Source organism: Triticum aestivum, chromosome 2B (genome assembly GCF_018294505.1).
Source record: "Triticum aestivum cultivar Chinese Spring chromosome 2B, IWGSC CS RefSeq v2.1, whole genome shotgun sequence".
Lineage (NCBI taxonomy): Eukaryota > Viridiplantae > Streptophyta > Magnoliopsida > Poales > Poaceae > Triticum > Triticum aestivum.
The window spans coordinates 704,457,213-704,470,920 of record NC_057798.1 but is presented as its reverse complement, the minus strand read 5'-3'; the positions used below and the strand labels follow the sequence as shown (position 1 = coordinate 704,470,920).

General features: G+C 40.6%; 1 protein-coding gene across 1 annotated transcript; it reads left to right on the top strand.

Annotated features, from left to right (window-relative positions):
- Positions 1-9,772: 9,772 nt before the first annotated feature.
- On the top strand, positions 9,773-10,539 carry LOC606362 (non-specific lipid-transfer protein 3). The gene is made up of 2 exons (XM_044470269.1): positions 9,773-10,219; positions 10,341-10,539. The coding sequence occupies exons 1-2, from the start codon at positions 9,876-9,878 to the stop codon at positions 10,348-10,350; spliced, it is 354 nt and encodes a 117-aa protein (XP_044326204.1). The 5' UTR covers positions 9,773-9,875; the 3' UTR covers positions 10,351-10,539.
- The last annotated feature ends 3,169 nt before the right edge of the window (positions 10,540-13,708 follow it).

Below are 13,708 nucleotides of genomic sequence, written 5' to 3'. Positions count from 1 at the left end.
CACCTTAATCCATTCGGGGGCTACTGATGAGGATACAGACCTGGGGTAGGGTCATAGGCCTGACCTACACGTCCTACCCAAGGTCACTACCCCAGAAGATAAGAAGTCTAAGAATCCACTCGACGATGCAATCACTCGACCGTCATTCCTTACCTTCACTCGACCATATGAGAATCAGTCGACTATGTCAAAGACCAGGAGTCGGTAGAACATACAACGGTCGGGCATTCACTCCTTAGTCTTCTTGAGCATTACGAACATTTAAGACTGTCGTTACCTGTAATGCCCCCACTTTATGTACATTAAGCCCTTTGTAATGGAGGTGGGCGGGGGTCCTGGCGCACTCTATATAAGCCACCCCCCTCCTCTGGGACAAGGGTTCGCACCCCCTGTAACACAACACACATAATCCAATCGACCACCTCCGGGCACCGAGACGTAGGGCTGTTACTTCTTCCGAGAAGGGCCTGAACTCGTAAACATCATGTGTACATCTTCGCCATAGCTAAGATCTTGCCTCTCCATACCTACTCCCCTTTCTACTGTCAGACTTAGAACCACGACAAGAGATGGCAAAACATACATCAAGTGGCACATGATATCCCATTGTCACCACAGATAAACACGGCAAGACATACATCAAGTGTTCTCAAATACTTAAAGACTCAATCCGATAAGATAACTTCAAATGGAAAACTCAATCCATTACAAGAGAGTGGAGGGGGAGAAACATAAGATCCAACTATAATAGCAAAGCTCGCGATACATCAAGATCGTGCCATAGAGAGAACACGAGAGAGAGAGATCAAACACATAGCTACTGGTACATACCCTCATCCCTGAGGGTGAACTACTCCCTCCTCGTCATGGAGAGCGCCGAGATGATGAATATGGCCACCGGTGATGGGTTCCCCCTCCGGCAGGGTGCCGGAACGGGCTCCCGAGAGGTTTTTGGTGGCTACAGAGGCTTGCGACGGCGAAACTCCCGATCTATCTTCTCCGTGTATGTTTTTAGGGTACGTGGGACTATATAGGTGAAAGAAGTTGGTCGGGGATTTCTCGAGGGGCCCAAGATACAGGGGGCGCGCCCAGCAGCGGGGCGCGCCCTCCTATCTCCTGGCCTCCTCGAGGCTCTTCTAACGTGAACTCACAGTCTCCTGGGTGATATTCTTCCAAAAAATCACGCTGCCGAAGGTTTCATTCCGTTTGGACTCCGTTTGATATTCCTTTCCTTCGAAATACTGAAACAGGCAATAAAACAGCAATATGGGCTGGGCCTCCGGTTAATAGGTTAGTCCCAAAAGTAATATGAAAGTGTATAATAAAGCCCATAATCATTCAAAACGGATAATAAAATAGCATGAATGCTGCATAAATCATAGATACGTTGGAGACGTATCAGCATCCCCAAGCTTAATTCCTACTCGTCCTCGAGTAGGTAAATGAAAAAGAAAGAATTTATGAAGTGTGAATGCTAGAAGGTGCATAAGTTTGATCAATCATAATTTCAATCACCTTTTCTAGCATGATTATATGTCATAACAGTAGTTCATCTCATAAAACTTCTCACGAATAAGTAACAAGCAATTCTCATGTTAAAGCATAGACCATAAACTTTCTTGAAAACTAGCAATCTTCATTCTTAGTCATCAAACAATTGCAATTCATCTTATTTTCAGGAATAGCAAACTCAACATACTCAACTATCATATAGTCTTTCATAATTGTTGACACTCATGCAATACTAATGGTTATGGAGTTTTAATCGGACACTGAGAAAGATAGGGGCTTATAGTGTTGCCTCCCAACGTATTCACCTTTGGGTGATGTCAACAATAATAGTTCATGCTAACTTACATCCAATTGGATATATATATCAGGATCACCCCAACACAAAGTGCTTGCCAAAGGATAAAATGAAAAAGGGAAAGGTGAAGATCACCTTGACTCTTGCATAAAGTAAAAGACATAAAGTAAAAGATAGGCCCTTCGCAGAGGGAAGCAGAGGTTGTCATGCGCTTTTAGGGTTGGATACACAAAATCTTAATGCGAAAGAATGTCACTTTATATTCCCCCGTGTATATGGACCTTTATTATGCAGTCCGTCACTTTTATTGCTTCCATAACAAGATCGTACAAAGCTTATTTTCTCCACACTAATAAGTCATGCATATTTAGAGAGCAATTTTTATTGCTTGCACCGATGACAACTTACTTGAAGGATCTTACTCAATCCATAGGTAGGTATGGTGGACTCTCATGGCAAAAACTGGGTTTAAGGATATTTGGAAGCACAAGTAGTATCTCTACTTGGTGCAAGGAATTTTGGCTAGCATGAGGGGGAAAGGCAAGCTCAACATGTTTGAATGATCAATGACAATATACTTTAACTGAGATGTGAGAAAACATAACCCATTATGTTGTCTTCCTTGTCCAACATCAACTCTTTAGCATGTCATACTTAATGAGTGCTCACAATTATAAAAGATGTCTAGGAGAGTGTATTTATATGTGGAATCTCTCTTCCTTCAATATTCTTTCATGAATTGTTCAAATGACCAATACAATGCTTGCTAACCTTCAATAAATTTACAACCTCTACTTCTTAGATGTGAAGTCATTACTCCCCATGGGATAAGCAAATAAAACATATGTAATTTCAGATTTATGATAATCAACTCATTCAACCATTTACTCATAGGATATAAGTGAAGCACACGAGTAAATGAAAAACTACTCCAAAAAGATATAAGTGAAGATCAATGAGTAGCTAAATAATTATGTAACTATGTGAAGACTCTCTCTCATTAAAGGATTCAGATCTTGGTATTGTATTCAAACAGCAAGCAAAACAAAATAAAATGACATTGCAAGGATAGCACAACTCATGTGAAGAAGCAAAAACTTAGGCTCAACCGATACTAACCGATAGTTGTTGAAGAAAAAAGGTGGGATGCCTACCGGGGCATCCCCAAGCTTAGATGCTTGAGACTTCTTGAAATATTATCTTGGGGTGCCTTGGGCATCCCCAAGCTTGAACTTCTGTGTCTCCTTAATTCCTCTCATATCATGGTTTCTCTTTTTATCAAAAGCTTCATCCACAACAAACTCAACAAGAACTCGTGAGATAGGTTAGTATAAACCAATGCAAAACCTTATCATTTTCTACTGTAACAAATCACTAAAATTATTATTCAATATTGCATACTAAATGCCTCTACATATTTAATACTCCTATCCTCAAATAGAATCATTAAACAAGCAAACATATGAAAACATAACAGCAATCTGCCAAAATAGTATAGTCTGTAAAGAATGCAAGATTCATCATACTTCCCTAACTCCAAAAATTATGAGAAAAATAATACGCTGTATAAGGTTTATCAGAGCTTAATATGCAAAAAGTTTCAACATTGTACCATTCTCTTACTTTTCTAGGGTATCTTTGCAACAGCGGTAAACTTTCTGTTTTCAAACAGCAACATGTATACTAGCAAAATAAGCATGGTAAAGGCTATCCTTGACATTTTTATTGAAAATATAGATGCAAAACATTATTATAAATAAAAGCAAGCAAAAACTAATAGAATAAAATGACGCTCCAAGCAAAACACATATCATGTGGCGAATAAAAATATAGCTCCAAGTAAAGTTACCGATGAACGAAGACGAAAGAGGGGATGCCTTCCGGGGCATCCCCAAGCTTAGGCTCTTGGTTGTCCTTGGATATTACCTTGGGGTGCCTTGGGCATCCCCAAGCTTAGGCTCTTTCCTCTCCTTATTCCATAGTCCATCGAATCTTTACCCAAAACTTGAAAACTTCAACCACACAAAACTCAACACAAAACTCGTAAGCTCCGTTAGTATAAGAAAATAAATCACCAGTTAGGTACTGTTGTGAACTCATTCTAAATTCATATTGGTATAAAACCTAATGTATTACAACTTCTCTATGGTTCATTCCCTCAGATACTACTCATAGATTCATCAAAATAAGCAAACAACACATAGAAAACAGAATCTGTCAAAAACAGAACAGTCTGTAGTAATCTGTATCAAACGTATACTTCTGGAACTCAAACAATTCTGAAATAAATTTCTGGACCTTAGTAATTTGTCTATTAATCATGTGAAAAAAGAATCAACCTAAAAGCACTCTCCAGTAAAAATGGCAGCTAATCTCGTGAGCGCAAAAGTTTCTGCTTTTTACAGCAAGATCACATAAACTTCACCCAAGTCTTCCCAAAGGTTCTACTTGGCACAAACACTAATTAAAACATGAAACCTCATCTAACCAGAGGCTAGATGAATTATTTATCACTAAACAGGAACAAAAATCAAGGAAAATAAATTGGGTTGGCTCCCAACAAGCGCTATCGTTTAAAGCCCCTAGCTAGGCATGATGAAATGATGCTCACATAAAAGATAAGAATTGAAACATAAAGAGAGCATCATGAAGAATATGAATAGCACATTTAAGTCTAACCCACTTCCTATGCATAGGGATTTTGTGAGCAAATAACTTATGGGAACAATAATCAACTAGCATAGGAAGGCAAAACAAGCATAACTTCAAAACTTTAAGCACATAGAGAGGAAACTTGATATTATTACTATTCCTACAAGCATATGTTCCTCCCTCATAATAATTTTTCAGTAGCATCATGAATGAATTCAACAATATAACCAGCACCTAAAGCATTCTTTTCATGATCTACAAGCATAGAAAATTTACTACTCTCCATATAAGCAAAATTCTTCTCATGAGTAATAGTGGGAGCAAACTCAACAAAATAATTATCATGTGAGGCATAATCCAATTGAAAACTAAAATCATGATGACAAGTTTCATGGTTATCATTATTCCTAATAGCATACAAGTCATCACAATAATCATCATAGATAGCAACTTTGTTCTCAAAATCAATTGGAACCTCTTCCGAAATAGTGGATTCATCACTAAACAAAGTCATGACCTCTCCAAATCCACTTTCATCAATATAATCGTCATAAATAGGAGGCATGCTTTCATCATAATAAATATTCTCATCAAAACTTGGGGGACAAAAAATATCATATTAATCAAACATAGCTTCCCCAAGCTTGTGGCTTTGCATATCATTAGCATCATGGATATTCAAGGAACTCATACTAACAACATTGCAATCATGCTCATCATTCAAATATTTAGTGTCAAACATTCTATAGATTTCTTCTTCCAACACTTGAGCACAATTTTCCTTTTCATCATACTCACGAAAGATATTAAAAAGATGAAGTGTATGAGACAAACTTAACTCCATTTTTTTGTAGTTTTCTTTTATAAACTAAACTAGTGATAAAACAAGAAACAAAAAGATTTGATTGTAGGGTCTAAATATATACCTTCAAGCACTCACCTCCCCGGCAACGGCACCAGAAAAGAGCTTGATGTCTACTACACAACCTTCTTCTTGTAGACGTTGTTGGGCCTGCAAGTGCACAGGTTTGTAGGACAGTAGCAAATTTTCCTCAAGTGGATGACCTAAGGTTTATCAATCCGTGGGAGGCGTAGGATGAAGATGGTCTCTCTCAAACAACCCTGCAACCAAATAACAAAGAGTCTCTTGTGTCCCCAACACACCCAATACAATGGTAAATTGTATAGGTGCACTAGTTCGGCGAAGAGATGGTGATACAAGTGCAATATGGATGGTAGATAAAGGTATTTGTAATCTGAAATTATAAAAACAGCAAGGTAAAAAGTGGTAAAAGTGAGCGTAAACGGTATTGCAATGATAGGAAACAAGGCATAGGGTTCATACTTTCACTAGTGCAAGTTCTCTCAACAATAATAACATAGATAGATCATATAATAATCCCTCAACATGCAACAAAGAGTCACTCCAAAGACACTAATAGCGGAGAACAAACGAAGAGATTATGGTAGAGTACGAAACCACCTCAACGTTATCCTTTTTGATCTATCTATTCAAGAGTTCGTAGTAAAATAACATGAAGCTATTCTTTTCGCTCAATCCATCATAGAGTTCATACTAGAATAACACCTTAAGACACAAATCAACCAAAACCCTAATGTCACCTAGATACTCCATTGTCACCTCAAATATCCGTGGGCATGATTATACGATATGCATCACACAATCTCAGATTCATCTATTCAACCAACACAAAGTACTTCAAAGAGTGCCCCGAAGTTTCTACAGGAGAATCAAGACGAAAACGTGTGCCAACCCCTATGCATAGGTTCATGGGCGGAACCCGCAAGTTGATCACCAAATCATACATCAAGTGGCACATGATATCCCATTGTCACCACAGATAATCACGGCAAGACATACATCAAGTGTTCTCAAATCATTAAAGACTCAATCCGATAAGATAACTTCAAGAGGAAAACTCAATTCATCACAAGAGAGTAGAGGGGGAGAAACATCATAAGATCCAACTATAATAGCAAAGCTCGCGATACATCAAGATCGTGTCATAGAGAGAACACGAGAGAGAGAGAGAGAGAGAGAGAGAGAGAGAGATCAAACACATAGCTACTGGTACATACCCTTAGCCCCGAGGGTGAAATACTCCCTCCTCGTCATGGATAGCGCCGGGATGATGAAGATGGCCACTGGTGAGGGATTCCCCCTCCGGCAGGGTGCCGGAACGGGGTTTTTGGTGGCTACAGAGGCTTGCGGTGGCGTAACTCCCGATCTATCTTGATATTCGATGTTTTTAGGGTATGTAGGCTTATATAGGCGAAAGAAGTCGGTCGGGGGAGCCTCAAGGGGCCCACAAGAGGGTAGGGCGCGCCCAGGGGGTGGGCGCGCCCCCTATCTCGTGGCCTCCTCGAGGATCTTCTAACGTGAACTCCAAGTCTCCCGGATCATATTCTTCCTAAAAATCATGCTCCCGAAGGTTTCATTCCGTTTGGACTCCGTTTGATATTCCTTTTCTTCGAAATACTGAAACAGGCAATAAAACAGCAATATGGATTGGGCCTCCGGTTAATAGGTTAGTCCCAAAAATGATATAAATGTGTAAAGTAAAGCCCATAAACATCCAAAACGGGTAATATAATAGCATGGAACAATCAAAAATTATAGATACGTTGGAGACGTATCAGTGTTACACAATATATCAATCTTTACCTCTCGACCATTTCGAGACTCCTCGTCATGTTCGTGATCTCATCCGGGACTCTGAACAACCTTCGGTTACCAAAACACATAACTCATATAATACATATCGTCATCGAACGTTAAGCGTGCGGACCCTACGGGTTCAAGAAATATGTAGACATGACCGAGACACCTCTACGGTCAATAACCAATAGCGGAACCTGGATGCTCATATTGGTTCCCACATATTCTACGAAGATCTTTATCGGTCGAACCGCTATGTCAACATACGTTATTCCCTTTTTCATCGGTATGTTACTTGCCCGAGATTCGATTGTCGCTATCTTCATACCTAGTTCAATCTCGTTACCGGCAAGTCTCTTTACTCGTTCCGTAATGCATCATCCCGCAACTAAATCATTAGTCACATTATTTGCAAGGCTTCATATGATGTGCACTACCGAGAGGGCCCAGAGACACCTCTCCGATGCTCGGAGTGACAAATCCTAATCATGATCTATGCCAACCCAACAAACACCTTGGAGATACCTGTAGAGCATCTTTATAATCACCCAGATATGTTGTGACGTTTGATAGCAAACAAGGCATTTCTCCAGTGTCTGGGAGTTGCATAATCTCATAGTCAGAGGAATATATATTTGACATGAAGAAAGCAGTAGCAATAAAACTGAACGACCATTATGCTAAGCTAACGGATGGGTCTTGTCCATCACATCATTCTCCTAATGATGTGATCCCGTTCATCAAATGACAAGCATGTCCATGGTTAGGAAACTTAACGATCTTTGATCAACGAGCTAGTCAAGTAGAGGCATAATAGGGACACGGTGTTTTGTCTATGTACTCACACATGTATCAAGTTTCCGGTTAATATAATTCTAGCATGAATGATAAACATTTATCATGAATAAGAAAATATAAAATAACAACTTTATTATTACCTCTAGGGCATAATTCCTTCACTTATCATTTAGGATAAAATAAGGAAATGGTTTGGCGCCAGTCGTTGAAATAAGGAAATGGTCAGTCGATTCTCCCTCCACTTATCTCAACCATTGGATCAAGTTTTAATGGGCACTGCTCATCTTCAACCTCCAAACGATATAATTTTTCTTATTCTTCTCTCACCCCGCCGATCCAGTCTAGGCCTAACCGACTGCCTTCGCCGCCTGTAAATGTTGGCGCTCCCACGACAAACTCGCACCCCGGCCTCGCTCAACCGCCGCCTGCCATCCCTTTAACCCCGACAATTATCAGTTTTTTCCCGATGAATTTGCATCACCCCACACCCCTAAGATAGAAAATGAAGTCGCCTGCATCCTAAGGTAGACACCAGGGTCGCCTGCTACTTTAAGATAGACCTAATGGGCTTCCTTTCCTCCGACGAGGTCCTTCCTTTCCTCGGGCTTTTCCTTTCTTCACGCGGAAATCGACTGACCCAAATTCTAAATTATGGCGATTTTCATATATACGTATTGTGTGTAAATAAAAAGTGTCACATGCGTGAAGTGGACGCGACCGGTCGATTCATCGTACGGTCCCAGCGCCCAACCACCCTCATGCACATGCATGCATAGGCGGAGGATGAAAAAAAATTAAGGTGTGGCGAAGTCTCAAGCAAAGAATTTTTTATGCAAACCAAAAGAGTCAATACACACTAACAATGCACACTACAAACGAATAGACAAATACAATGAAAATTTAGACATGTTTCAATAGAAAAACAACCTAAAACATACCAGTAATGAAGCTTTCAGTGGCGTCTAGAAGACCCAGGAATTAAATGGCAGTGCCCTACCCTCCTTCTGAAAATCTTTCTTAATTTTACCAAGATGAATGCTTTTGAAGATCCCTCGCTTAATGTAACACACCATTAAGTCATTAAGACATCCATCAAACATCTTGCTACGCAATTCAGTCTTAATGATTTTCATTGATGAGAGGGCCCTTCTAACTGTTGGCACCAGTAGTAGCAATTGTGACTAATTGGCCAGTTGGAGCCACTCATATATAAGTAAACATAACATCATCTCTAATGTTGGGGGCAATTTTGTCGCTGCTGCCGCCCGCTAGCCCTCACCCTCAGCCGCCGCTCGCTAGACAGTGCGCCCTGCGCGGCAGCGCCCACCCACCCGCTTGCTCGACGCCGCCGCCGGTCCGCATCCTCCTGGCCAGCCGACGCCGCCGCGATAGGTTTGGGAGTGTCGAGTGGGGCGTGTGCATCCTGTGCCTGCGAGAGGTACAATGCGTCGTTCGTTGTGTTGGGCTCTGGCTCAACCGCTCTTGGCCCAACTGCCTCAATGGCCCATTAATTAGTCCCGAACAGGCCTTTTCTCAGCTTCTTTAGCGATTTTCCTAGAGACTCTAATTAGCATAGCCAGCGAATTAGCTTAGCCAGTGTCCGGCGAGACGAGATGCATACATATAAAACATGTTTTGCACCCAATTAAGGTATGGCAGCCGCCATATCTTGCCCACCGGGGGCCTCCGCCACTGCATGCATGCATGCACGTCCCACTAGCTACGTATTACTGCGCATGCGCGCACCACCGTCCGCCACCCAGCAGTGCAATGCTACAGGAACACCTTATCTTTTTCTTCTTCTTCTTGCCAGCCGGCTATTTATAGCCCGCTCCACGGAGTTCCATTCCATCTCCACCACCACCACACAAGCCAATCAAGCTCTCTGCTCCTTCCCAGCTACATTTCCAGCAAGCAAGCCGAAGCACTAGATCCTCGATGGCTCGCGTGGCACTGCTCGCCGTGTTCACCGTGCTCGCCGCACTGGCAGTGGCGGAGATGGCGTCTGGGGCGGTGACCTGCAGCGACGTGACGTCCGCCATCGCGCCGTGCATGTCCTACGCAACGGGGCAAGCGTCGTCACCCTCGGCGGGGTGCTGCAGCGGGGTGAGGACCCTGAACGGCAAGGCGTCCACCTCGGCCGACCGGCAGGCGGCGTGCCGCTGCCTCAAGAACCTGGCGGGGTCGTTCAATGGCATCAGCATGGGTAACGCCGCCAACATCCCCGGCAAGTGCGGCGTCTCCGTCTCTTTCCCCATCAACAACAGCGTCAACTGCAACAAGTACATCCTCCACTCCTAACTTGAAAGATTATATTCTAAGTACTCGTTAGCCATTTAATCTTAATTTGTAAGTATAAATAGTAAGACTAATCGTTGAGCTTTTGTGTCTGTGTGTTTGCAGCCTTCATTAAGTTATCTACGAGCATCATCATCACACCAGGCTAGCTAGCCCACTCGGTGTCTACTGTTGCTGCTCTCTGCGTGTATTCGTTGTTGTTTTCTGCATGTGTTCCACCTCCATCTGTTGTCCTTGTTACAGATCGAGCAGATTACTGATCGAATCATCAATAAAATAATGTGTTGAGCGGAAGTTTTTAACATTCGCTGTTTATAAACTAGTTTCTTGCCCGCATGTTGCTGCTGGAAATCTTAGCAAGTGTTGTTAACGTCTTTGATACCAACACGGCACATTTGTAATTTTGTAACTAAATGCAAGGGGGGAAAACGTGTCAACTTGATAAATCAAGCGATGATTTTCTAACCGCTGGCAAAGACAACATAACTAACTTACATATGATTCTTATACGAGACCAAATAAAGATGTGATGTTCATCCCCTCCAAAAAAAAATCTATGGTTAGGCTCCCAAGAGTGGATATGGAAAGGAAAATTGATGACATCTCACTTAAAACAAAGGGAAACAATGGAGAAAAGAGACTTGTTCTGGGTTGTGATGTTAACCATCGGGATCTTACTACTTCTCATAAATATGTTTGTTGTGGGGTGAAAATTGTGCAGAGGACAATGTACGTCCTCCGCGTCGGTTTATAAGGCATGCGCATCGTTCTAGGTTGACAATTTAGCTAACTAAATCTGTATTATATTTGATGAAAAATATATTTTTGGAAACTACATCCGCTTAAGAATCCAATGATGTACTTTTGGTGACATATAACTCATATTTAGTTAGTCAAATCGATGACCTAGAACTACATGCACTCCCTATAAAACGAGACGGAGGGAGTATGTGGTCTATCATCCTGCCCTCTGGGGAAAGTATGATATGATACCACACTATTGGTGATACCATGATCCCACTGCATAAAATTAAAATTAGGAAGTTTAAAAAAATCTGAAAAATTGTGAGTGCCCACATATCTACAATCTCTAAAAATTCCAAATCCAAATTCTATCTTAATAGAATGAAACGATAAATCTAGGCGTGAATTGTGTCCAGTGGTGCAACCAACGCAACACCGTGAGTTTTATTCCATTGTCTTGCTGCATTTGTTCTATCTCCCATGTGCAGGTCTACCATAAGTCTTAATAATTTATATGCTTTTGCTATTCAATTTTGTCAACTGTAGTTTTAAAATTATCAACATCAAGTGCACCAAAGGTGCAAAGCAGAAGATGATGCTCTATGAGGTTCTACAAAGAACGACGACCTATGGGGTGCCATCGCAGCACCCCCACCGGGAACGAATGTTGGGCATCTGGCAACAGTGATTCATCCTCAAACTTAGTGGCCAAAAGCCCATCCCAAACATAATTCTTAAAAATTCATAGGCATTGGGAGATTGGCATCTAACAGATCCCAAACTTAATTCCCAAAAAATCTTAGGCATTGGGGGGTTGACATCTAACACATCCCATGAACTTAGTTCCGTAAAACAAAACCTTCACTATTTATCACTTCATTTTGCAAACTTATATCACATTTGAACTAATTTTCCACAACATTCGCGGGGAACCCCATGCTGCGTTGCGCCCTCTCAGCGCTGACTCCCTGGGAACGGCCGACTGGGTCGTTATTCGTCCTCAAGGCCGAGGGCGGCTTTAAGTTGGAGAGGGCAACAGACTAGGTACCGGCCAGTATGTCAAACTTGACTATCTATCGAACCCGGTTGAGTGTACTCGGCACATCTTCTTGAAAACCTGCGCAGGATGGTTAACATTCAATTCAAACCTTCTTATGGGCAGCCAAAAATAATAAAAAATAGTTCACCTAACTTTTCAATTGCATTTGATTTGTGCGCCAAGGACGCAACAGATCATCGTATTTTGCATGTATTTCAGCAAAAAAATAATCTAATAGTTCACCTAACTTCTTGGTTGCATTTGGTTTTTGTGCCAAGGACTTAATGGATCATCTAGTTCGGATGAAAAGTGTGAATGGCTAATTAGTGTAAAAAATGCCAAAGTAACGGGTGAAAATGGAATTCACTCAAATTATGTTATGAATATGCATTTCGAGACAAATTTAAATGTAATATTATTTACTTGTTCTCAATCAAAACATTTGAAACAATATTTTATTCAAAGTTTTAAAAGTGTAACTTAAGACATATCGAATACACCACTTGTTTGATAGGTAGGGAATATTGCTATAATTAAAAGAAAAGATAAATCATAGATCCTACTTTTGCTACAATTAAAAGGAAATATAAATAATAGATCCTATTTTTATATAATTAAGAGAAAATCATGACTTAACTACAAATGTTTTTCAACTTGGAATTTCGCATAGCAATAGAACATCACCATCTTAACATCCCATTTTTTTCAGATTTTTTCGAAACTTTCAAAGGTCGTTTCTACGAAGTTTTCTTTGAATGTTGGTTTTCATGTGATATTCTCCCATGAAAACTAAATTTGATGGAAACCAATGAAAACCACACAAAAATGATGGTTTGAAGTTTTGGGAAAATCTCAAAACAAATATGGAATGTAAGAGGGTGACGTCCTATTGAGATGTGGAATTCCAAGTTCAAACATATTATTGGATGTTACCCATAAAAATAACAAAATCAACATTGAATAGTGTAGCACATAACATAACTATTCACTGTGAAATTTGTTTTTCCATAGCTCGCATCCCGCAATGTTTTGCAACTTGGAATTTTGCATAGCAATAGAATATCACCCTCTTAACTTCCCATATTTTTTTCCATACTTTTTCAAAACTTTTAATGATGGTTTGCATGAAGTTTTCTTTAAATGTTGGTTTTCTTATGATATTCTACGTAGAAGTATATGCTTGATATACACTCCACTTACTAGTTGGAGTTAAGAAATAAAGCACCCATGTTGGTGGCATTGATCACTCTGCACCGCCTGATCAGTACATTTGCCGGTGGAAATTAATATGTACACTTCATTAGTCATAGATCCTAGCTTTGCTTTTCTCAATGCATGGCATGGTAGGTGGATAGATCGATCGTACACATAATTTACTTCATATCATGTTAACTAGATGGATAGGTGCGCTTTGCTGCACCGGGTGAACGGTCACTTGATCATTTTGGTTAATGGTGTTGTGGATAGACCACTGAATTTTGCTAGTTTTTGTATGGACTTCTGCATCTTATCTTCACACAGATAAACGATGTGATGCTTGGCATTGTTCATTTTTACATTCCTATAAGCATGAGATTTTGTACCAATATGATGTATAGTGGATTATGGCAATATATGCATGCTAGGATTTAACTGGCCATGAGTATTAATTATTCACATGCACTTATATATACGCAGCTGAGCCTTCTTT

Excerpts from the sequence above, each read along its gene's own strand:
- LOC606362 (XM_044470269.1), top strand. The coding sequence starts at position 9,876 with ATGGCTCGCGTGGCACTGCTCGCCGTGTTCACCGTGCTCGCCGCACTG.